Source organism: Bos indicus, chromosome 25 (genome assembly GCF_029378745.1).
Source record: "Bos indicus isolate NIAB-ARS_2022 breed Sahiwal x Tharparkar chromosome 25, NIAB-ARS_B.indTharparkar_mat_pri_1.0, whole genome shotgun sequence".
Classification (NCBI taxonomy): Eukaryota; Metazoa; Chordata; class Mammalia; order Artiodactyla; family Bovidae; genus Bos; species Bos indicus.
This window is the reverse complement of record NC_091784.1, coordinates 28,812,852-28,838,030: the sequence shown is the minus strand read 5'-3', so window position 1 is coordinate 28,838,030 and position 25,179 is coordinate 28,812,852. Positions and strand designations below refer to the sequence as shown.

Here is a 25,179-nt window from a genome sequence, read left to right as displayed (position 1 = left end):
CAAATTCACTTCTCCCAAGGAATTCTCAAAGTACACCCCCACCAATGGTGAAGCTGAAACTGTGTACCTCAGACTGGGACTTGAACCTACTGGTCAGGACTCAAACCCAGCCAAAATCCATGGTTTTCCAACTGAGATCACACACCTGGTTTCAGCACCTAATGAATCTAAGGTTCTTGATGTCTCATCACAGAAAGAATTCAGTGAGAGACAAGTGATAGCTAAGAAGTGGATTTACATAGAAACACACTCTGCAGAGTGTGGGTAGTCTCAGAAGGACAGAGCAGCCTCAAAATACAGCAAGGTTAGTTTTTACCAGGTGGGTAATTTCATAGGCTAATGAGAGGATTTCATAGGCTAATCTCAGGGAATGGGGTAGGGCTCTCCAGGAATTGGGCCAAGGCCACGCCCACTTGTCATCTTTGGTGGCTCTATGAACTGTGCTGTGGGTGTGTCACTTAGCTAGGTGCTGTGCTACAATGAGTGTATGATGAGGTCTGAGGTCTAGTAGAAGTTGACTGATCCACCATCTTGGACTTATTTGGTTCTAATCAGTTTATGTTGTATTCTAGGGTTATGTCATTCTTTAAAGTTTGTGCCCTGCACCCTTCCCTTCTATTTCAGATCTATCTTTCTAGAAGTCCTATCTTAAATCCTCTTCTTATATTCTTTCCCTCCTTAAATTACCTCTCACACATCTGCAGGGATAGCAGACCCAGATCTCAGTGGGGCTGGCAGCCAGCTTCAATGATGAAAGGAGGCCCTAATGTGGGGACCAGTGGGAACTGTGACAAACTGAATGTCATTCCCATTCAAAGCTTCTTAAAACTGCTAGTCAAACCAAACACATGAACCGGAAGCCCACTTCAATCACCAGCAGCCAATGTGGGGTGTTTTATTTACATTTTATAGTACCAATTCAGAGAAGGTGATGGCACCCCACTCCACTACTCTTGCCTGGAAAATCCCATGGATGGAGGAGCCTGGTAGGCTGAAGTCCATGGGGTCGCTAAGATTTGGACACGACTGAGTGACTTCACTTTCACTTTTCACTTTCATGCATTGAAGAAGGAAATGGCAACCCACTCCAGTGTTCTTGCCTGGAGAATCCCAGGGACGGGGGAGCCTGGTGGGCTGCCGTCTATGGGGTCTCACAGAGTTGGACACGACTGAAGCAACTTAGCAGCAGCAGTACCAATTGCTTAGTATTAATTACAGGGCCCTTCAGATTCAGCCACTCCTACCAATTGTTACAGGGAAGAACTGACTCCATGTTGGATCTGTTTCTTTTACCTTAACCTGTGCTTCCCATTGCTTCTGTTCACTAAAAGTGTTACAGAGTCCAAGCTCGCCCTGCTCGCCTGTCCACCTGTGGATGGCTACAGGAAGGAAGAAATCAACACATCCCCTTCCCGAGGCTAGTTGTTCCAGGAGATATTTGTAAGATTAATGGCCTTTTTTTACTTTACCTCCTCACCTCCCTGCTCTCTGTTCTATAAAAGAACCTGGCATCCAGACCTCGATAAGACGGTTATTTTGAGATGGTAGTCTGCTGTCTTCCTGGTCAGCCAGCTTTCCTAATAGTCATATTCCTTGCTTCAGCACTTTGTCTCTCAGTTAATCGGCCTGTCATGTGGTGAGCAGAGTAAGCTTGGACTTGGTAACACCATATCCCTACACTCTGATTACATGACATACTTTCACATACTCTCCCTGTCACCTTTGTTTATTCATTCTTTTTGCCCCCCAGCATTTACTGAGCCCCTAATATGTATCAGGCGCTATAATAGATCCTGAGATAAAAAGGGTGAACAAGAGTTTCTGTTCTCATGGAGCTTAGAGTGTATGTCAATGAAAAACTAATCAGTCCTAGTGGTAAAGCTCTGCCTGCCAATACAGGAGATGCAAGAGATGTGGGTTTGGTCACTGGATCGGGAAGATTCCCTGGAGGAGGAAATGGTACCCAGTCCAGTATTCTTGCCTAGAAAATTCCCTGGGCAGAGAAGCCTGGCAGGCTATAGTCCATGGGGCTGCAAAGGGCAGACACAACTGAGTAACTAAACACATACAAACATCTATGAAAGAAATGAAAATTTTTATCCAAGTCATATTGAGGATTATAACCCAGGAATGGCCTCTCAGAAAACTCTGAGAACTGTTCTGCCCATTAAAAATCAAAGCCCAGTTAAATAAGTTTTTGGGGACAGAGGGCTATACATTAAATGATGTACTATTAACAGTTTGCACAATCCTGATCTGATCCTGATGGATCATCATAATGCCTTACAAAATCAGGAAGGAATGTCATACTTTAAGGAGCTGTTGTGTATGGCTGAGCAGGTATGTCTGCCTAAGGGACGGATTGGTCAATACATAATGCAGATACACAAGGCAAGTAGAGGACAGAGAGAAGGCAGGGGAACATTTTTATGTTTAAATTTCTCCTCTTTTGCCATAAAGTATGAATTTCACGTCACAGTAGTGAGGAGACATATTAACAGTTACCAATCTGTGGTAAGTATGAGAGAAGTACAGGGTTTGCTTGAACTAAACACAAGAGGCACCTAGCCGGATCAGAGAGAGATGGGCTTGGGAAGGCTTCTCAGAGGAACAGATACCTTAGCTGAGGTTAAGGATGAGCTAAGGAAGCAAAGATGAGAGTGAAAGGGCGAGGGTGATGTTAGGGAGAGGGTTTCCTGGAAGAGGAAACAGTACTTATAAAGGTCCCCAAAGAAACTGACATTCCATGTGGCTGGAGAGAAAGGATGTAGGAAAGGGTGTCACAAGATAAAACTGGAAAGGTGAGGAGAGGCGGGATCTTTCCAAACCTTGTGGACAAATGAGTCAGATGCTAACCTAAGGGCAATGGGCAGCCAACAGCAGTTGTTTTTTTCTAAGTTATTTATTTATCTGGCTCCACCGGGTCTTAGTTGCTGCATGTGGGATCTTCATTCTAATTTCTGTCACGAATCTTCAGTTACAGCACGTGGAATCTTTTTTTTTTTTTTTAAGTTGTGGCATGTGGAATCTTTAGATGTAGCATGTGAACTCTTAAGTTGGAGCATGTGGGATCTAGTCCCTGATCAGGGATCAAATCTGGGCCCCTTGCATTGGGAACTCAGAGTCTTAGCCACTGGACCACCAGGGAAGTCCCAACAGTTTTTAATCAAGGAGTCAAATTTGTCTTTTAGAAGAATTCCTCTGAAAAAAAAAGAATTCCTCTGGCCTCATTGTGAAGAACAGGCTGAAGCAAGCAAGGGGTGGATGCAAAGAGGATATTTAGAATAAGGGCCCTCACGGTAAACCAGCCAGAGATGATGATGACCTGGCATGCAAAGTGGCAGTGGGCTGGAGTGGACCAGACTTGTGAGAGAACTGACGCAACTCAGAGATCTAGTGACACGGGAGGAAAGACAAGAGGAGGTGTTAATGATGATGAACTCAAGAGTGTCCCGATCCCCTCATCTTCATGGACATGCAGGCACCTTCTTACCACTCTTCTCACACTCTGTCCCACTATGGTTTAGCACACCACACTGTATAATGGTGAGAGGCTTGGGTGTCTTTCATCCTTGTTATGTTGGTCAGGGACCCTGTATCACTCAGGGTCAAATTAGGAGATGGAAGCCACACAGCAGCTAAATTTTAATATGTAGATTTTTATCAACTGTAACAGGGGATTTCAGTAAAGAGAGATTGGCTACTAGCCAAAAAATAAAGCGAGCTCCAAAGAATATAGGATCTGCATATATAAGGTATATCCGTCACCTCCCTAGGCTGAGGCAGAGCACCAGGGCTGAGACCCAGCTTGCTGGAGACTTACACAGCCATGGGTAACTGGATGGCACAGAAGTCACCCAACGCTGCACCAATGGTGAGACCAAGTGTGGCCCTGTGCATCTCCCGGGCACAGGGGCCCTTTTGTCCCATTTCTGTTGTCAGTAAATTCCAGGTTTTTTCTTCATCTCAAAAGAATTCAGAGATGAAGCACAGAGATTAAGTAAGTAGGTGAGTGAGTGAGTGGAAGTCACTCAGTTGTGTCTGACTCTTTGCAACCCTATGGACTGTAGAGTCCATGGAATTCTCCAGGCCAGAATACTGAAGTGGGTAGCCTTTCCATTTTCCAGGGGATCTTCCCAAGCCAGGGATCGAGCCCAGGTCTCCCAGATTGCAGCCGGATTCTTAACTAGCTAAGCCACAACTCTTTAATATTTATTTATGCATTTGGCTTCCCTGGTTTTTGTTGCAGTGTGCAGGGTCTTTAGTTGTGGCATGTGGGATCTAGTTTCCTGACCAGGGATCAAACCCTGGCCCCCTGCATTGGGTGCTTGGAGTCTTAGCCACTGGACCACTCAGGAAGTCCCCAAGTCCACTCTTTAAACAAGTAAATCATTCTTCTTTGTTATTCTGAGTAGATTAAAGTTAGCTTTTCCATCTTCCCACAGACAACTTGGGCAACATTTCTAGACTTGTCTAGAAAGTAAAGCAAAAGTTTATTTAAGCAAGGATACAGCCTCAAAGGGAGAGTGGGTAGGCAGGTGAGGAGCTGCCAACCAGGGTTTCTTTGGCAAGTTGGTTTTGAGAAGGGTAAGAATGAAGGGACTGAATATTCCCTGGGGAATGAGGAGTTTGGGCGTTGACCTTCCTGATTTTTTCATCCCAGCTTCATTTTACTGAGGGAAGGAGGGATTTTGTCCCTATTTAGCTTAGAGTAGAAATGTCATGGCATACATGCCTGATGACTATTCTTATCTGTGAGGCTAATCTTATCATAATGACAGCACAATGGGCAAAAGGTTACATTTGGACGCAGGGGATTCCTGCCTTTCCTCACCTTTCTTGGTCGCCTGTTCAGTCCCTTATCACTCAATTTCCTGTAAGTCTGAAGGTGCCTGCTTTCCTTATCTGCCCATGGACTCCCGCTGTTTACAAGATGCATGACTTTTCTGTTACTTGGCTCCTGGCCCCATTTCTCTGCTCCTACATAAGCTGCATGCTGCAATATTTCTTGTGAGACTCCAGCCTGCATGACCTTTCCTAAGTTCCAAAGGGCAGAATCAAGGGAATTGCTAATCAAGGGAGGAGCCATCAAGAAACCACTTGATTAAAGAGATCAGAGCAGCTCATCAAGATGAGATCACCTGAGAAAAGGTGAACACACCCTAATCTTGTCAGAGACCCACCTTGGAGTCCCTTTTATAAAACCCTTCATTCAATCCTCCTGGGTTGGCAATCTAGGGGGAAAGGCAGCTACGCCACCGCCACCGCAATGGATGTGTTCCTCATGATCCGGCGCGGCAAGACCACCATCTTCACTGAGGCCAAGGAGTCGAGCACCGTGTTTGAGTTGAAGCGCGTCATCCAGGGTATCCTCAAGCGTCCACCAGATGAGCAGCGGCTGTATAAAGACAACCAGCTTCTGGATGACAGCAGGACATTGGGCGAGTGTGGTTTCACCAGCCAAACGGCACTACCTCAGGCCCCAGTGACTGTGGGGCTAGCCTTCAGGGAAGACGAGGCATTTGAAGATGTGTGCATCGAGCCCTTCTCCAGCCCACCCGAGCTGCCAGATGTAATGAAGCCACGGGACTCAGGAAGCAGAGCCAATGGACAAGCTGTGCAGTAAGACCCCCACCTCAACTGCCTCACTTTCCCACTAAAAGAAATTTGGGTGTCTTAAAAAAAAATTATCCTGGGTTGGGACACATAGTTTTTCAAGGCAGAAGCCCTTTGCCTGGCGAAGTAATAAAGCTCTCCTTACCTATTTCACCCAAAACTGAGATTCTCTTTGGCACTGGTGTACAGGGAAGCTGAACTTTCAGTAACAATGGTAGTTGCTGGAAATTTGCCCTCCAGAATGTGTCAAGAACCTACCATCTAGGGCTTCCCTGGTGGTCTAGTGGTTAAGAATGCAGGGGACAAGGGTTGCATCTCTGGTCCAGGAAGATGCCACGTACCTTGTGGCAACTAAGCCCATGTGCCACAACTACTTAAGTCTGCATGCCTAGAGTTCACGTTCTACAAGAGAAGCCACTGAAATGAGAAGCCCATGCAATGCAATGAAGAGCAGCCCCTGACTGCAGCAACTAGAGAAAGCCTGAGTGCTGCAATGAAGACCCAGCACAGCCAAAATATAAATTAAAGAAACAAAAAACAAACTTACCATCTGGAGTGTCAAGAAAAGTCATTCATGGAGAGGAATCTCAATGGAGGCATCCTGAGACAAAGCCATCCAAGGTGGGGAGAATTGGGGGAAAGTACGGCTGCTGGGTGGTGTTGGCCCCTGTCATGGCAGGACTGGGGCTCCGGAGGAGCTACATGAGTTGGAACCGTGGTGCTGGAGAAGCCATCTGCGCTGCAAGAGCTGAACCCCTACACACTGCAGGAGCCCGATACAGGAGTACCCTAGAATTGTTACCACCAAACACAGGTGTTTCCTTGGTTCTTATCCCCCAAAGGAAAGAATTCAATCAAGAGACAGAGAGCAGTTGTAAATAGCAAGAGTTGTATTAAGCAAAGCAGAAGTACACACCAAACAGAGAAAATGAAGGAAAGCAGGCTGCCTGGAAACAAGAAGCCGCCTGCAACAGGGTCGGTTTGGTTTTTCAGAGTGGTGGCAAGTCCCTCTCTCTGTCCTGTGTTATTTGACTAAGTTGATTGGCAGCTTTAGGTTGTATAACTTTCCTCCTAGTGCACAGGCACTTACCCACAAGCACCCAAGTGGAACCCACCATGGGGCGGGGTGGGTGGGGCAAACTTGAAATGCTAATTTACTACAAATACAATATAATGAACCCCGGGTTACTTCGAGTCATCTTTTAGGTCTTGGTGCACCTGTGCTGGCAGGTTTTATCTTGTTTGGTCCTGATAAGGCTGGAAACTTATCGGTCCTTGATCACAAAAAGGGAAGATCTTGAGGTGTGTTTTGATCACCAGTGTGGGGTGGGGGTAGGGAAGGCAGAGAGAAAGATGACCCTGTCCAGGATGGGGCAGGGACCAGCCCATGTCTGACTGACTACCTAACAAAAGGAGGAGGGAAACCCCTTCCTCCTGCAGTTACTCTCCAGAGCGTTCAGTTGACAAAAACTAACATTGTGCCAGCTGGTTTAGAAAAAAATACTCAAGTGGTCCACCTCAATTTTTGCACAGCAAGCAATAAAGGGTGAATTTGGAGTCAAGAGGCAATTAACTGGAACCTGGCACAGACTCCATCTAGAAATCAACATGGCAAGGAAGGTTCTGAAAGAAGAAAAGTATATTCAAGTCTGTTGCCCATTTTTAACCAGTGTTGTTTTTTGGTTCTTGTTGTTTTTCATATATTCTAGATATTAACCCCTTATCAGATATATGATTTGCAAATATTTTCTTCCATTCTGTAAGTTGCTTTTTCACAACTCCTGATAGTATTCTTTTTAAAAAAGTATGTATTTATTTTTATTTGTTTGTACCAGGCCTTAGCTGCAGCATGCAGGATCAAGTTCCCTGACCAGGGATTGTACCCTGGCCCCTTGCATTGGGAGTGCAGAGTCTTAACCACTGGACCACCAGAGAAGTACTACCCATGTATTACATTTAACAGGAATTTTTATGTCTCCATATGACTACAAGTTACTGTTTAGCATCCTTTCATGTCAACCTGAAGGAATCCTTGTGGCATTTCTGGTAGGACAGGTCTAGTGGTAATGTGTGGGAGAGCGGTATGGGTGGGGGTTTGGACAAAGGCCGTCAAAAGACACAAACTTCCAGCTATAAGACAAACAAGTTCCAGGCATGTAACATACAATATGATTAATATGATTAACACTGTTGTGTATTATATACAAAAGAGAACAAATCCTAAGAGTTCCCACCACAAGGACAAAAAATGCTTTTCTATGTCTTTAATTTTGTGCCTCTGTGAGATGATACAGATGTTTACTAAACTTACTTGGGGTCCTCATTTCATGATAGTGTGAAAGTGTTAGTCACTCAGTGGTGTCGACTCTTTGCAACCCCATGGACTGTAGCCCAGCAGGTTCCTCTGTCCATGGGATTCTCCAGGCAAGAATACTGGACCGGGTTGCCATTTTGTAAGTCAAATGATTATGCTGTAAACCTTATACAGTGCTCTACACCAACTATATATCAATAAAACTGGAAGAAAAAATATTATATTAAATATTATAAAAATATATTATCTAAATAATATATTAAGGTATATTCATGAGGGAAAGAATTCTAGCTACTAAGTGTAGAAGAAATCATTGAATTAAAAAATTACCATCTCACAGCACCTAATGAAATAATAACAAATGAACACAACAGCAAACAAAAAAATGAACCATGGTTGAAACTATTCGATTGAAACTATTAATCCTGAACTATACAGTTGCAGGGATAGGCTGTCACCACCTGAGCCCACTAATCACTAAAACTGGGGCAATGAGCTATTGTGGGTCTCCTGGTGTGATGCCAAAACACATCACCTCCTAGGAAAGTGAATCTGTGCATAAACCCACCTCTAGAATCAACTTCAATTGACAAGATATGGGAGAGAGGAACAAGTTACATGACATGACAAGGAAGCAGATAAATCCACAAAGTGGGGCATTTACAGGACAGCTGACCCAGTTTTTGCAACAAGTCATGTCAGGGCAAAAGGAAAAGGGCAGGGGCCCGCCCTATATAAGAAGTGACTTAAACACCATAACAAGCAAATTTTATCTGTAGATTTTTTTAATGTATTCCAAGTTGTATGTTTCCTATTGTAATTTAGAGATTGAAATTATTTAAGAAATAGGCTGAGTTTTTTAGAGCTGTATATTGAGATGCATGCTTCCTAGGTGGCTCAATGGTAAAGAATCCACCTGCCAAGCAGGAGACATGGGTTGGATCCCTGGGTGGAGAAGATTCCCTAGAGAAGGAAATGGTAGCCCACTTCAGTATTCTTGCCTGGGAAATCCCATGGAAAGAGGAGCCTGGTAGGCTACAGTCCATGTGGTTGCAAGAGTCTGACACCACTTAGTGACTAAACCACAACCATTGAGATACACAGGAATAAAACTTAAGATCTGTAGCAGAGCAAAACAGAAAGGGATAAAGCAAACCAGACAGGATCTTGATAACTGTGCAAAAGCTCCCCTGTGAGGGGCTATGAGAGTTCTTTGTTCTATTTTCACTTTTGAGAATGTCTGAATATTTTCATTAAAAATTCTAAAGAGATTTTTTTTTTAAGAGATAATGTGTGGGAGAGTGGATGGGAATAACAGGTTCTCTCTTTCCCAGTAGCAGGTGTAAGACACGAGGGTGGAAGAGAAAATCCCCTGGGTGTGTTATTAAAAACACTCTCCTGGGACTTGCTCATTTAAGGAACTGCCAAAATTGCCCTCAGAGCTCGGTATGTAGGCCACGCCCCACCAGGGACACGACTTTAGAGAGCAGGGGGAAAAAACTCAAATTGGCAACTTGGTCACTGACAGAAACTCAGCAAGATCAAATATCTGAGGCCTTTTTTTTTTTTTTTTAAGTAGAGAATTATTTTCCATCTATTAAAAAGAAAAGTCCCCGGGGGAGATGGCTGCAATATTTGTGGGAAGAGAATTATCTGCACTAGTTAAACCAAACGCAAACAAAGGCATTCTTGGCAATAATACCCTGAGAGCAGCGTTTAGGGAGACAGTAATTAGGCAATTAGACCTGGGAGTCTCCGCAGAGCCTCGGGTGCCGCTGGATGTTAATGACTCCTGCTCCGCGGTGCATCAGCCCTCGGCGAGGATGTAAACCTGGCCTTTTCTCAGCGCAGAACACCCGGCCTGATTCCTCTCGCCTCAGCTGCTCTCCGCGAGCATCCTTTCCCCCATGCCCGCGGGGCTGGACGCAGCCGGGGCTGGCGGGTGGGACGAGGGGCGCGCGCGGCTGCTCCCCGACTCTCGGCCCTCACCCCCTAACTGCCAGAGCATCAAGCTATCACACCAGCGTCCCCTGACCACAGTACTTGGGCACCCTCGGATAATCCGAAATTGCCGCGCGGTTCCTGGCCTTCCACAAGGCAAGGTAACTTTCCCTTCTTAATTGCTCGCTTAATACTTATTTCCTACTCCTTATCAAACACATGGACTATGGAAAGAAAAAAGAACTAATGTATGCCCCTAGCAGCAGGAATACTTTTAGCATTCTGATGCATTTCCTTTTCATCTAGATGTGTTTTAAAAATACATTACTGGGGGACTTCCCTGCTGGTTCAGTCGCTAAGACTTGGCGCTCTCAATTCAAGGGAACGGTTCATCCCCAGTCGGGATTAGATCCCACATGCCAGCTACAGATTCCACATGCCCGCAACGAAGGTAAAAGAAGAGCTGTGTGCTGCAACTAAGACCCGGTGCAGACAAACGAATGAATCAATTTCAAAAAATACATTTCTGGGATACCAGAGATATTATTTCAGAACCCTATCTTTCATTTTGCATTATTACTGCGCAAAGCTTCCCTTGTACCTCAGTTGGTAAAGAATCTGCCTGCAATTCAGGAGACCCGAGTTCGATTCCTGGGTTGGGAAGATCCCCTGAAGGAAACTGCAATCCACTCCAGTATTCTTGCCTGGAAAATTCCATGGACAGAGAAGCCTGGCAGGCTACAGTCCATGGTTTAGCTATCAAACCATCATCATTACTGAGCACTTAACTCATGTCATCAAATAACCTGACAAAATGCTCACTGTTGATCACCCCGACGAATGCACAGCCCCTCACTATTGATAATTGGCTAATTTCCCACTTTTGACCGACATAAACGGGTCTTCGATCGGATTTGCCAAATGCCCGTCTCCCACTGCTACTGCTGCTAAGTCACTTCAGTCATGTCCGACTCTGTGCGACCCCATAGACGGCAGCCCACCAGGCTCCGCCATCCCTGGGATTCTCTAGGCAAGAACACTGGAGTGGGTTGCCATTTCCTTCTCCAACGCATGAAAGTGAAAAGTGAAAGTGAAGTCGCTCAGTCGTGTCCGACCCTCAGCGATCCCATGGACTGCATCCTTCCAGGCTCCTCCGTCCATGGAATTTTCCAGGCAAGAGTACTGGAGTGGGGTGCCATTGCCTCCTCCGCCCCTCTCCCACTGGGGGTGCACAAAACTGGATGGAGAAAAAGGTCATGGTTACCCGGACTGCGTGCAGCGCAGAGGCCTCACTCCAGGGAGCATCCCAGCTCTGTGACGTCATCCCTAGGCTCCACCCCCTCTCCGACGACGCCAATCGAAGCGCGGGGCGTGGCCCTCCAGAAACGCGCGCACCCGCCCGGGCGGGCGACCCGGCGCGATGGAGCCGGCCGCTCCCACTGTCCAGCCTCGAGCGCAGCCACCGCCACCCGACGTGTGGCCCCCGGTGGGCTCCGAGGAGGAGTTCTATGACTGTCCGGATTACTACTACTTGCGCGACTTCCCAGCCTGCGGGGCCGGTCGCATCAAGGGCCGGACGCGGCGCGAGCGAGAACTGCGCACCAACTGGCTGGTGCCCGGCGGCCACGAGCGCAAGATCGCGCAGAAGCTCCTGAACAGCCAGCGCAAGCGTCGCCAGCGCCAGCTGCAGCCCCGGCCGCGCACCCGTCTCACCTGAGCGCCGGTGCGTGCAGGCAGCCAGTGGCCCGGGCCCCGGGGAGCCGTGCGATCGCCCGGGCGGCGCTCCGATCCGTCCCCTGCGACTCGACCCGGCACAGTCGCCCCCTTCTGAGGCTACCCTGTAGCCAAGTCATTAGCCGGGTGGGCCCCCTAAACTCCCAGCTTCTCTCCCGGCTGCGGTTGGAATAGTGTAAAATTATATTTTGGAAATTTGTAGTTGGGTAGACGGGGCTAGGAAACGCAGAAAACATCTTCCTAAAAATACAAGGAAGGGATTTAATTGCAGTGTTTATGCACGGACTAAAGAGAATAATTGAATTTTGTTTTTTGTCTGATTTTCTACAGGATACCCATACCCGAAGGACCTGATATAAGTATTTTCTCTGACTCCAGCTGTAATCGTGGTCCTAAGGGGAACAGTCCATGTTGGTCAGCAGAACTTTACAACATCGCTTAAGTTTACTGCTTCAGTAACTTTTCCTTACTGATTGTTAAGTAACATCCAAGTGGGTATGTCTGCTTAGGGTTTAGGGTTTTTCATTAAAAGAGAGCAGCAAGAATGGCATTTTAAGTCTTCTGGTGTTTTTTTTGGTTAACTTGTTGTGGTAATTTGTTTCAAGCCCACAAATATTTGAGTTAAGTGTAAAGAAGTGACAGAGATGAATACGGGCAGAACAGAGATAGGAATTTGTATAAGACTTTAACTCAAATGTTACCTAGGACTGTGTGCCCTTAATATTTGTTTGTCAGAATAGAAGTATTTTAAATTCAAATGGTGTATGCTAGGTTCTCTGCACCACTGGCCCACAACAATCGTTTGAAGTGAATGCTATCTCCATTTTACAGGGGATTCTGAGGCATAGAATTCAAGTAACTTTCCAGAGGCCGTACAAGTTAGAAGACATTAACAGATACTCAAAAACATTCACTCTTCCCACCACCACCATTTTCATCAACTGTAGACATCCTTTTGTGGCTCAGAACCACCCACAGATTCCATGTTTAAAGATTATGCAGAGTATGGCAGGGTCCCTTTCCTGTCTCTTCAGTGTGCATTCTGTCAGGCCTCTGCACCCAGTGGTGAGGAAAGAAGGGTGGTGTTCTGGAATGAGCAACCTGAATTTTAATCCTAGCAATGGCTGTTCATTGACCTGGCATTCAGCAGACTTTGAGTGGTAACTACTTTCAACTTCTGCCAAGCTTCACGTTTCACATTTGTAAAATGGGAATCATACTGGGTTGCCCTGCCAAACTGATAATTGATAAAGTATATAAAACATCTAACACACTTAAGGGCTTGGCACATAATTGGTGCTCAATAAATGGTGATTATTTTTAAGTTTACAGAACATGATCCCTCTTTTTCCTCTCTTGTCAGGAAGCCTTAAGTTCTTTCACTGATTTCATTAATTCTTTAAAAATGTCTCCAACATTCAGGCAGTGTGGTAGGAGTCCTCCTGGTTTTGGAGTAAAATGCCTGTATGGACTTGGGCAAGTTGTTTAAAACTCTATACATCTGTATCCTTACCTATAAGTTAGGAATGATACAGTACTTATTTCAAGAGTTCTTGTGAAGCATAAATGAAATAATGCATATAAAGCTCTCTGCCTGATATATAATAGTTACTAATAATGTTCCCATCACCACTGTCTTATTTAGCCTTCAGGATTTTTTTTCCTTACCCTTAGTCTCCCTCTACTACATCTCAGACATGGCTAGACCAATCTTCCTGAAGATCACTTTAATCATATAAAAACCCTCAATGACTGCTGTAACCTTGTAGGTTAAAAAGCTTAGATGCCTTATATTGTGCTGGAAATCATCTATTGGATTTTCTTAAATTTGTTTCTCACAACTTCCAAAAACACACTGGTTCTTGACACAGGTCTTCTGTCCTCTAAACTCACCATATTCAATTCTTCCTCTTCATTTAAATCTGTGCTATCCTACTCAGGGTGCCCTTAATCAATTTTAATTTTTCTAAAACTAGTGTCAGCTATACTTAAAAGTGCCACTTTCTTCCTGAAGCCATCACTCACACTGAATATCCATCCCCTTAAAATCCTTTAGAACTTCATATAGACAACACAACAACTTGTTTTATAGTATTTTGTACTTTTAGATCATCAGTTAAATTCATTCATTCATTCTTGTCTGGTATGTGCCAGGCACTATAATCATATACATATGTCTTAGTTATCCAAACACAAAACTACATTTACAGTGTATGCACTTCCCAGGTGGAGCATCGGTAAACAATCCACCTGCCAATGCAGGAGACACGGGTTCAATTCCTGAGTCAGGTAGATCCTCTGGAGCAGGAAATGGTAACCCACTCCAGTATTCTTGCCTGGGAAACCCCATGGACAGAGGAGCCTGGCAGGCCACAGACCATGGGGTCGCAGAGAGTGGGACACAACTGAGCAACTGAGTACACAGTGTATGGACCTTAATGTCTTAAACATCTCAGTTCCTCACAATTTCTGCTGTAAAGTACAGCATACCCAGATAGACATCAGCTATGTTAAAGCAACCTGTAAAGTGTTCTAACTAGATTTTGCCCATTTTAGATAGTAGAGCTTTTAAAATTCAAATACGGTCACTGTAGATAGAGATTATGTGTACTGGTTACGTATTGCTGTGTAACAAATTACTATCTTAGCTTCTGTGCGTCAAGAATTTGGGAGTGGCTTGGTTGCGTAGTTCTAGCTCAGGGTCTCTCATGAGGTTGGAGAAGAATTTAATTTGGCTTCACCTTTTGAAGGGAGTGTCAAGGAATTTGAGGACACGCTTTAAACCACCAGGGTAGGTTTATTCATTGTGTGTTCACTGTAGACAAATTGGAAAATAGAGACAGGCCAAAAAAAAAAAAAATGAAAGGAAGCAGAGAAAGCAGTATCCAATGGATAACATCACTACTTGGCTGTATGTAATTCCAGTTTTTAAAATATATATGAACTTTCTCAAAATACATACTGTATATACTATTTTATAATCTGCTTTCACTTAATATTTTGTGAAGACAATTCTCATGTCAGATATTCTATAACATTTTAAATGGATGCCAAACATTTCATCATATTTAGGTACTAGAACTTATTTAACTAATTCTAAATACATTGCAAGACACTTAAGGTATTTCAGGTTTTCCCTATTTTATACATTTTGTTAAATCAACATCCTTATGGCTAATTTCTTTCACATTCACGACTTTTGAAAATTCCTAGATATGGAATTTATGGAACAAAGTCTGCACAGTTTTAAAGCTTCTGATATTTATCTTAGCCTTCAGGATTTTCTTCCCTTACCCTTTGTCTCCCTCTGCAATTTTTAATTGCAATCATCAAGAGTCCATTCAGCCAAATGTCTGTAACAACATCTGCAAGAGTTCTTTGTTCAAATTTTGATTACTTTTTAACTGAATTTGTGCCACTGCCTTAAGGCAACCAGTGTTGTCAGCTATTTTATACACACACAATATGGTCTTTTCTCTCCGTTTCACACAAATAATAGCACCTTGCACCTTCTGCCGTTTGCTTTTTTTCTCTTGACAGTTTAGCTTGGAAATCATTTCATATCAATATACAGAAAAACTTTTTTTTTTTTTTAGCTTTATATATAGCTTTGTTTTTCCAGTAGTCACGTATGGATGTGAGAGTTGGGACTATAAGGAAAGCTGAGTGCCGAATTGAGGCTTTTGAACTGTGGTTTGGAGAAGACTCTTGAGAGTCCCTTGGACTGCAAGGAGATCCAACCAGTCCATCCTAAAGGAGATCAGTCCTGAATGTTCATTGGAAGGACTGATGTTGAAGCTGAAACTCCAATATTTTGGCCACCTGATGCGAAGAGCTGACTCATTTAAAAAAACCCTGATCCTGGGAAAGACATAAGGCAGGAGGAGAAGGGGACGACAGAGGATGAGATGGTAGGATGGCATCACCGACTCAATGGACAGTTTGAGTAAACTCCGGGAGCTGGTGATGGACAGGGAGGCAAGGCCTGCAGTCCATGGGGGCCACAGAGTCGGACATGACTGAGCAATTGAACTGCACTGATATTGTGAGTGTGCCATTATTTTTTTAACCTGTATTTTACTGACAGAGATTTAGACTATTTTAAATCTCTTACTTTCACAAAATAACCTTGTACAAACATCTAATTTTCTCTCCTCAATTTAGGAATGAATGACTTAGCGAGGTAAAATTAAAGTTGTCTCTGTTCTGGTCTGCATGCCTGTCTGTCCAAAGCTCTCCTCAGTCTAAGCTCTTCCGGTCCCAGAATGTCCTTTATAAATAAGGTTCCTAAAGCAATTATCCTTCAATTAAAAATAAGTATATAAATAAGGTTCCTTTCTCCCATCTCTTTTTATGAATTATCCAAAGGCAAATACAAGGGCTTACCATTTACAGTTTTCATTTAAGAAATTCTGTGAAAATAAAACTTTTTCACAAAATTTTTTGCATTATTTACCCCTCAGTTCCACAAACATTCTGCTGTTGTTGAAAAGGCTGCTTTAACTCTGTCACCTCTGGTGAAAGGGGGAAATTTCTGACTGACATCCAAGCAGAAATGGAGGTTCTACCTCTGCTTTCTCTCCTCCATAAAACCCATCCCATCTCCAAGGACTTCCACGAAGCCCCCCATGAAATGCCATTAGTTTACTTGCCCCCTACTGCAGAGGCCCTAAAATACATGGTTAAAAGAACTTTCCACCAAGTATCACTGAAGCACAGATCCTTGGGGCCTTTGCAATTGCTGTTCTCACTGTCAGGAAAGCTCTTACCCTTGGGGTGGCTTGCCTCCCCACTTCCTTAAGGACTCCGTTCAAATACTGCCCCTTCAAAAAAAACCTCCTGCCCTCTCCGACCCTAACTCTCTACACCTCGCTTATCCTGCTTTTGCTTCCTATCATCACCATCTAATGTAGGTGTTTGTGTCTCGCCTCTATGAATTTAAACTCCATGAAGGTAGTCTTGCTTCCTGCTCTAAACCTAGATAGCACTTGGGAGATCATTCAGAACACCTTCTTTCATTATCAGTGAACGAATATCATTCCACTTACGGGCACAAGTTCTATAGTACATATGAAGGGGCTCGGAAATGTGTGAAATACATAAAAGTAAGGCATTATTACTGTCTGAATTTAACTTTTGTTTACTGGATGAACAGACAAAACACAAGTAGAACCAACTCGGCTCTGTCGATCCCTAAAATTGTCTGTTTTCTTCATTTCAGTTCTTATTATGTGCCCACACTGTGCTTCAAGAAATACTCAAGTAACTTAATGGTGAGAAAGGTTAAATAACTGACCCAAGGTCCAGGGACAACCACGCCAGAGGTCTGACTCACTCTCGCCAGAGGTCTGACTCACTCTCTCAAGGTTGAAGCTGACCTACCACATTAATAAGCAAACGTTTGAAGGTAGAAGCGACGGTCCTTGTGCCCTAGGGAACGGTTGTGAGTCGCGCTAGGCTCGGACAGAATTTCCACACCCACGGCCACCTCCGGTTTTCTAAACAGTCCTGGCCCCGAGCGTCTGACGTCAACTGCATGCGACGAGGCGCAGCCGTGACGTCCTGCTCTTCCTGTGACCTTCAAACCCGCGGAGAAGTCGGTGAGCGGAAGCCCTGTGCGCTGATTGGCCGCGCGCTAAGACCAGCCCCGCCTCTCAACTTCCGCTCTCGCGCTTCGCAGAATCCGCCAGGGTCTCAGAGTCTCCCGCCTGTTGACGTCGCTTAGCAGTGCAGTCAAGATGCCTCGTGGAAGCCGAAGCCGCACTTCCCGCGTGGCCCCTCCTGCCAGGTGAGACTACGTCGGGGTTTGGGGTCCTGCCCGTGCTGTGTCACAGAGGGACGCTGTGCTTTGCCTTGGGACGGCGGGGCGTCTATGGGCGGGGGCGTCTGAAGCCTGGGGCGGCGTGGGCCTTTCTCCGGTCGCCGCAAACTGGTTATGGGGCTTTGGGTAGCTTTCCTGTTAGTGCAAACTTCCTAATTTCGAATGTCCATGAGTTATTTCTTAACATATTTTAGAGTCCATTTTGTGTTAAAACATGCCAGTTCTAGAAAGTGGATATTTGTAAGTGTAATCTGGCTGAAACGTCAAAAATAGCAACAATAACAACAACCAAAAAAAAAAAAGTAGAAAACAGATGGTATAAACAGGAAAATGATCGTACCTCAGTTCAAGTAAATAACCGTTGAGCACCTTCCATAAGCAGTGAGCGTTCCAAGGGCTCAGCCCAGTATACAGTGGCTAAGGTCTCACGTGTGCATGACGTTTTCCGGTTCATAAGATACTTGTAAAATATCCTGTCAGTTGCACCTCCTGATAGCCTCCGAAGGTAGGTGTTTTCCTGTTACAGGAACAAGGAAACTGGAGAAGCAGAATAAGGGACTTGTCCAAGGTCATGTAGAGGTAGGAAATAGATGGGCCCCTGGGCCAGGCAGCTGGTATTTGTCAAGCGGAGTAAAACTGAAGCTTTGTTCTCGCCCTGATACTAAGGACAAAGCTAGTGGCAGAAGCTGAGCTCTGCTGAAGTGAAGAGATAAGGTGTCCACTCCTGAGGTCAAGGAAAACGTCCCTCTCTGCACATGGGCAGGAAGGCTCCGTGGGGGTCAGAAAGGGAGGGTGCGCCACCCCATGATAAGTGTGGAATATACCACAGGCCTCCACGATGGGAACCATCTTAGCAAAGAGTTGCACGTGCATCTTGGGGAGGGTTCTAGGAATAGTCACTGTGTGAAAAGGGACAAGATAATTGGCCAAATGTAAACAAAGACCCTGAAGGACTGTCCTGTATAAGTGATTTAAATCACCTCTCTACTGAGCGCGTCATTCAGGATGCTGGCACTCCTCTCTGGGTGTGTATTTCTGGCTAGTTTCTGACTTTTATGTTAAACTTTATACCTGTTTTTATAGTTTTTGCTTCCTGGAAACATTTTTGCTTTCAAACAGGGGAAGAGCCAGGAACTGCATCTAGTCTCCAGTCCCTGGTGGTCTCAGTTGAATTCAGTCGCTCAGTCGTGTCCAAGTCTTTGTAATCCCATGGACTGCAGCACTCCAGGCCTCCCTGTCCATCATCAACTCCCGGAGTTTACTCAAACTCATGTCCATTGAGTCCCTGATGCCATCCAACCATCTCATCCTCTGTTGTCCCCTTCTCCTCCCACCTTCAATCTTTCCCAGCATCAGGGTCTTTTCAAATAAGTTGGTTCTCATTTGGCCATCACGTGGCCAAAGTATTGGAGTTTCAGCTTCAGCATCAGTTCTTCCACTGAATATTCAGGACTGATTTCCTTTAGGATGGACTGGTTGGATCTCCTTGCAGTCCAAGGGACTCTCAAGAGTCTTCTCCTGGTGGTCTAGTGGTTAGGATTCCTGATTTTCATCCTGGATGAAAATTCATTCCTGATTACCCTGGACACGTTCAATCCCTGGACAGGGAGCTAAGATCTCTCTTCAGGACCGCTCACTGCTGTCCTTCTGTATGTATAGAGAAGCCAGGTCTCAGAGTTTTCTGGTGACAGCTTCAGAACGTTTAGCACAGTACCACATTGCTTCTCTAGACTAAGGTGAATTGTGTTCAAACTGTGTTAGGAGTGTAGAGAAGGAGTTCAGTAATGGAAAGATGCTGCTATCCAAAGGAGGGGAAACCACATTTGTTTGGTGAAATTAGACCAGATACTGGATACCACCTGATTAGAAGTCATAAACTTTTGACCTAGCCTTAACTAAAGGAAGAGCACCCAAGGAAACAATCTAAAAAATGGACAGAGAGTATAATCTATGTGAAAGATTTTTAGAGCAGTACTGGACACATTGGGTGGTGGTTTAGTCCCTAAGTTGTGTCCCATTCTTGCGACCCCGTGGACGGTTGCCTGCCAGGCTGCTCTGTCCGTGGGATTCTCCAGGCACGAATACTGGAGTGGGTTGCCACTGGACATTTTAGTGAAATTTTAAAGATATCCAGATGTCCTACAGATGGGAAATCACTGATACTAGTGTAGGTACAACAGTCGAGGCAAGTCAGTTCCACTTGCTGGGTTTCAGTTTTCTAATCTGAAATGAAGGAATTGGACTAGTTTATTTCTCTAGACGACTGTCCGTCTTTACTCAGTTGTCGCCTCCCTTGACGGTCCTAAAATTGCAACATCCCAGAACATGCCCTCCCTCTCGTGGTGTTTTTCCCTTAACACTCACTCGATCCCTCAATAGAATGTCAGCTCCATAAAGGCAGACGGTTTTGTCTCATGAACAGTTACATCGAATTTTATGAAGTTTTGGGAGAACTGTGTTCTTAAAGATACTATAGACTTTGTGAATACATGGAGATGGTTGCAAAAAAGCAGGGAAGAGAAGTTTATATCCAGTGATTACAACCTTAACAAAAGGTTCAAGAGAGGAAATGATGTAAATAGCTTAGGATTATGTGCTGTGAAGTTTTCTTGTATGTATATCATATTTGTGTTTGATAATTTAAAACCCTGATGCCGGGGACCAGCCCCGGCTGATCCAGGGTATTCGAAGGGGAGACGGCATCGGCATCGACGACCTATTCAAATGGTAATTAGAGATATAAAGAGTAATAGAATGAGGATAGCTCAGTAGGAAAATTCAGTGGAGAAAAGAGGCTGAGTAGCTTGGTTTACGCGGAAAATCAATATAACCCGTGACACCAGGTTAGCTCTGACCACGGAGGCCGCAGGCGCCCTCTCGAATAGCGGAAGGTGCCCCATCTTAGACACCTTCTCGAGTGGGTCTTAGAAGCCCAGGCAAATAAGTGGTCACAGAGGATATCCATGCTCCAGATGGAGACTTCAGCCGGAAGTTAAAGGAAAGAATGACATAGGGAGACCGAGCATTGGTGAGCAAGGCCCGTAGCTTTATTTTTAACAGGGGCTTTTATACCCTAAGTTACACATAGAGGATAATAGGGGATGCAAAGTCAGCAGTCTTTGATTCTTATCAAAAACCAGGGTTTCTTTCCTGCAAATTTATCGTATACAAATGGTTTAGGTGATTTACATCATCTTCTGGCCAGAAGGCCTATTAACATTTTATGACTCTTGACAAGGACTTATCAACAAAGACTTATTTTCTCTAAGAGTAATTATTTTAAGGTTTGGCGCCATCTTCCAAAGATAAAATTGCATTCCTATAGGGTGGATGTGTAATGGGTTTACAACAAAGGAAAGAATTTATTACCTTAAGGGTCTAAAGTTACTAACACCAAGGCCACTACTTATGTTTTCTACATACCAACTATTAATTAATACATATTCAAGGATACAATTCAGGGGATGTGAAAACTTGGCAGCAAGCATTGACTCATCAATGAAATCCCTTACTAGTCTTATTCTGACAGTTTCTAACTCTCTGAGAGGTTCTAAGCTATTTGAATATCTTAAGCTTCCTGTGCCTCTCGAGGCTGGGAGACTGTAAACAATCGTATGCATAGCTGTAGGAGTCCGGGTAAACTTGTCAGGTGAGTTAGAGAGCCATCTGAGGGGTTTGGATTTAAACACTCCTAATTGCCCAGGAACTTTATTAATTGGAGCTGTAAGTTAACTCTTTGACAGAGAGAGTGAGATGGTGGTAGGGGACAGCCCCCAGTAAAGTCAGAGGTGAGAGCACAAAGCAATAAAGTAGGCAGACTCTGGTTTTTTTTGGGGGGAAAATGCTCGAGAATATCCAGGCGGACTCCTGAGGCTCGATCCCGCCTTTGCGTATGCCGAGCCTCCTTCCTCATGACCTTTGTCACGAGTGGAATGCCTCACCGGCTCCTGGCACCCTGAGGTTTATTTTAATATACAGGGTTGTTTGTGTAAGTTGACAGTTTCCAAACCTGGCTGGGAATGGGAACTTAAACTACTTTTTGTCCTTTCTTTCACAGCCGCGCGCCTCAGATGAGAGCAGCGCCCAGGCCAGCACCCGCAGCTCAGCCACCAGCAATGGCGCCGCCATCTGCCGTCGGCTCCCCTGCTGCTGCTCCCCGTCAGCCAGGTCTGATGGCCCAGATGGCAACCACTGCTGCTGGTGTGGCTGTGGGTTCTGCCGTCGGCCACACTCTGGGTCACGCCATCACTGGGGGCTTCAGTGGAGGAAGCAGTGCTGAACCCTCAAGGCCTGACATCACTTACCAGGTAAGACTTGGGGCAGCATTCCCTTTGGTGGTGTGTTTTATGAGAGAATCTAGTTGTTTGTAGGTTCTTACGTGTTGGCACTATCTCCACATGGGGAAAATGGTTTATCAAGAGCCACATTTGGCAGTTGAGTTAGTACGTTCCTTAGGCCAGCATCAGGGAATCCTGTACACATGGTATTTCTTCCCAAGGTGTAGAATTGTAGCAGTTCATCCTGACGCACTGTCAAGCAGCCCCTTTCCTCTTGTTTTAAATGTTTTGGGGAGTTCCCTGGTGGTCCAGTGGTTAAGACTTAGCTGTTTCACAGCCATGGGCTCTGGTTGAGTCCCTGGTTGGATAACTAAGATCCCACAAGCCAGGTGGCCTGGCATAAATTAATGAATGAATATAAATATATGTATTTTTTCCTGGTCACTCTTAACTCATCCAGGCTCAAACTTAGTTAAGTGTTTAGAAATCTGTTTTGTGACTCTAATGCTGTCTGATATCTTTCCTAATATTTGCCACTGCCCTTCTTTCTGACATGTGAATTTTCTCCTCTAGGGAGAGTGGGCATATACTTCATTGTATTTCTGGTGTACTAAAAGCTCTCGTTCCTCTATTTTTCTGTAGTAATCCCATTTTTTTCCTTCATGAAACATGACTGAACCATTGATCTTTAGATGCCCAAATAACCACTTTGAATTACATCTTGATTCATGAGTCTTTCTGATTACGACTGGAATTTTAGTTACAGCTCATTTCTTTCTGCCTTTAAATTTCTTCGTGTTTCATGTTATGAAATAGGAACTTAATTTGCCTCTGGTTCTAGTTCTGTTCCCCCAGTTAACCCCAAAGAGTGGCTGTTTCTCTTTGCTGGGCGTAAGTCTGATTTCCTTTTTTAATAGTCCTAAATGTTGCATGTTTGCAGGAGCCTCAGGGAACCCAGCCGGCACAACTGCAGCAGAATGGCCCCTGCTTCTATGAGGTGAAACAGTTTTTGGAGTGTGCCCAGAGCCAGGGTGACCTTAAACTTTGCGAGGGTTTCAGCGAGGTGCTTAAACAGTGCAGATTGGCCAACGGTAGGTGACCTCTCAGTCCATGACCAAACTTGCATCTGTTTAATTCACTGAATGGTACTTCTGGACCCTGTAAAACTTAGGGAGTCTGTGTTTGATAAATCCAACTGACAAATTGGAGGAGATTTTGTTTACTCTAAAAATAATCTTAACAGGGAGCTGGTCCAGAGATCTCTAGTCATTATCTTACCTTTTGCCAGTTATGTTCTTAGTCTAATTCTTCCTTAAGCAGATAGAGATTAGTGTGCCAGGATCTTACTGTGGCTATTGCATAGCCTTAGTGCTTATTTCACCAGAGTCCAGAAATGTGCACAAGATTTGATGGAGCATTGTCAGTCTACACACCCTGTTTGGGAGAGACAAGTTTATTAGATCCCTCTGTGGGACTTTGAGCTTTATGCTCTTTGGAATGTTGGCAGTCAACTTATTCTCCTCCACCCCCCCGCCCCCGCCTTTTTTTTTTTTGTAATTTCCTCCTGTCAACCTAGGAATTCACCGTCTATTAAAAATGCTTGTTTTCATTTTCCTTCTTTCATTTATGGCAGGAAATATGGCAGAAGTTAATTTTTTCAGGTGGTTGAACTGTGGAATTAAGAGATTTAATGGCCAAGTTTTATCAGAAGTCTATGGTGAAGCTCCATCTAATACCAAAGTGACTATACTTCTGCTTCAGTACTCTGTGCAGAGAAGGACATACACCCTCTCTTTTTTCACTTGTGACAAGTGTAGAGTTGAAGTTTGGTTGTGGCAAGATGCCTAGGGCTTCCCTGATAGCTCAGCTGATAAAGAATCCTCCTGCAATGCAGGAGACCCTGGTTCTATTTCTGGGTCGGGAAGATCCCCTGGAGAAGGAATGGGCTACCCACTCCAGTATTCTTGGACTTCCCTGTTGGCTCAGCTGGTAGAGAATCCGTCTGCAATTCGGGAGACTTGGGTTTGATCCCTGGGTTGGGAAGATCCCCTGGAGAAGGGAATGACTACCCACTCCAGTATTCTAGCCTGGAGAATTCCGTGGACTGTATAGTCCATGGGGTCACAAAGAGTCGGACATGACTGAGTGACTTTCACTTCACTTCAAGGTGCCTTAAACGGTTTCTTATGAAAGGAACTAATAACCTTGGATTTCATCCCTCCTTTCATCGTTTTGGAGGACTTCTGCTTTGTTGAGAATATGTAGCTAGTGCTCTTCTAACAAACCTTTTCTATTTGCAGGATTAGCTTAATCAAGAAGTTCCAGTTGAAGACATGAAAAATCACCTCTCGTGACCATGTTGATTTAGCATTTAAAGTATAATTAGTAGTGAAGATGTGAAGTGTGAGACCACCCGTTAAAACTCTCCTTAATCATTAATAGCTTTTGTGCTTCACGATTGCGGTGGAAGAGGGCATTGTCACTGTATAGAAGTTCACTGAGATGGTATTGAGTTTGGGATTGGGCAGAAGAGGCGGTTGTGGCCTCTTAAGCGTGCTTTTCTGATGTTATTGTTTGTGACTTGATTAGAATAAAATGCTTTTCTTTCTAGTCACTTTTTTTCTTAAGTAGAAGGTTATAAATCACACATGCTGAACACAATGGATTTTGCAGGAAAACACAGCTGTCTACATGTATATAGTTTATAGTCTCTGGGTATTAAAGCAGCGGCCACCTAGTTGCTCCCCAGCAAATGTGCTGTTCCTTAAACAGGTTCCAGGTACAGTACTGTCCTAAATCAGGAGAGTGATAAAGGAAATGTGGGAGCAGAGCCATTATACATGCCGTCTCCACGTGGCCAGGTCAGCAATATCTATCACTTTCACCCTAGAACATCCAGTTAATTGGTTAGAGATGAAAAATCATTGCCTTAGTGAAGGCAGTTCCCCTGCAAGTGCTTTTACTCTACTTAAGGCATATGGGGCCTTCCCTGGGGATCAGTGGTTAAGAATCTGCCTTGCAATGCAGGGATCATGGATTCCATCCCTGGTCACAGAACTGAGATCCCACATGCCGCAAGGCAGCTAAGCCTGTGTGCCGCAGCTAGGGAGTGTGTGGTGCAACAAAAAATCCCATGTGCTGCAACTAAGACTTGACATAGCCAAATAAAAAAAAATTTTTTTTTAACTCATTCTATTTAAGGCATGGTGTGTTGCTCTTCCTGAAAGATTCAAGTTGCCTCTCCATGTTACCTTAGGGAGATGGAGATGCACCATTTAGTGTGCATCTTTTTTTTTTTTTTTAATGAATCCAGCTCTATCCTTCACAACTCAAAATTTCATTTGCTTCTTGACCTCAAGTCTGCATTATGGTCTGCAGTTTTCTGACTTTCACATATACCTCTCAGAGCTCCCATTATCTGATTCTTTATTTTTCTCTCCGTTACCATGAAGTGAGTGAAGTGCTGTTGAGTGAAT

General features: G+C 44.5%; 2 protein-coding genes, 1 long non-coding RNA gene and 1 pseudogene across 3 annotated transcripts in view; 3 read left to right on the top strand and 1 right to left on the bottom strand.

Annotated features, from left to right (window-relative positions):
- The window catches only part of LOC139179736 (uncharacterized), a 32,810-nt gene extending 21,561 nt beyond the window's left edge, over positions 1-11,249 (bottom strand). Inside the window, exon 1 of the long non-coding RNA XR_011564076.1 lies at positions 6,164-11,249. This is a non-coding gene — a long non-coding RNA (uncharacterized lncRNA). The remainder of the gene's footprint in view (positions 1-6,163) is intronic.
- LOC109578257 (elongin-B pseudogene) lies at positions 4,819-6,176 on the top strand (annotated as a pseudogene).
- NUPR2 (nuclear protein 2, transcriptional regulator) lies at positions 11,244-12,155 on the top strand. Its single transcript, XM_019987159.2, has 2 exons — positions 11,244-11,594; positions 11,936-12,155. Exon 1 carries the CDS (start codon positions 11,292-11,294, stop codon positions 11,586-11,588), a length of 297 nt encoding a protein of 98 aa, XP_019842718.2. The 5' UTR covers positions 11,244-11,291; the 3' UTR covers positions 11,589-11,594; positions 11,936-12,155.
- A 5,078-nt stretch (positions 12,156-17,233) lies between these two features.
- On the top strand, positions 17,234-24,313 carry CHCHD2 (coiled-coil-helix-coiled-coil-helix domain containing 2). Its single transcript, XM_019987269.2, has 4 exons — positions 17,234-17,393; positions 21,484-21,733; positions 22,644-22,794; positions 24,004-24,313. The coding sequence occupies exons 1-4, from the start codon at positions 17,344-17,346 to the stop codon at positions 24,012-24,014; spliced, it is 462 nt and encodes a 153-aa protein (XP_019842828.2). The 5' UTR covers positions 17,234-17,343; the 3' UTR covers positions 24,015-24,313.
- Positions 24,314-25,179: the final 866 nt, after the last annotated feature.

What these genes read in the sequence shown, in the direction of transcription:
- NUPR2 (XM_019987159.2), top strand. Translation starts at nt 11,292, where the DNA reads ATGGAGCCGGCCGCTCCCACTGTCCAGCCTCGAGCGCAGCCACCGCCA.
- CHCHD2 (XM_019987269.2), top strand. Translation starts at nt 17,344, where the DNA reads ATGCCTCGTGGAAGCCGAAGCCGCACTTCCCGCGTGGCCCCTCCTGCC. An exon ending in CGCGTGGCCCCTCCTGCCAG is followed by an intron (nt 17,394 to 21,483) that starts GTGAGACTACGT and finishes TTTCTTTCACAG; the next exon opens with CCGCGCGCCTCAGATGAGAG. An exon ending in GGCCTGACATCACTTACCAG is followed by an intron (nt 21,734 to 22,643) that starts GTAAGACTTGGG and finishes GCATGTTTGCAG; the next exon opens with GAGCCTCAGGGAACCCAGCC.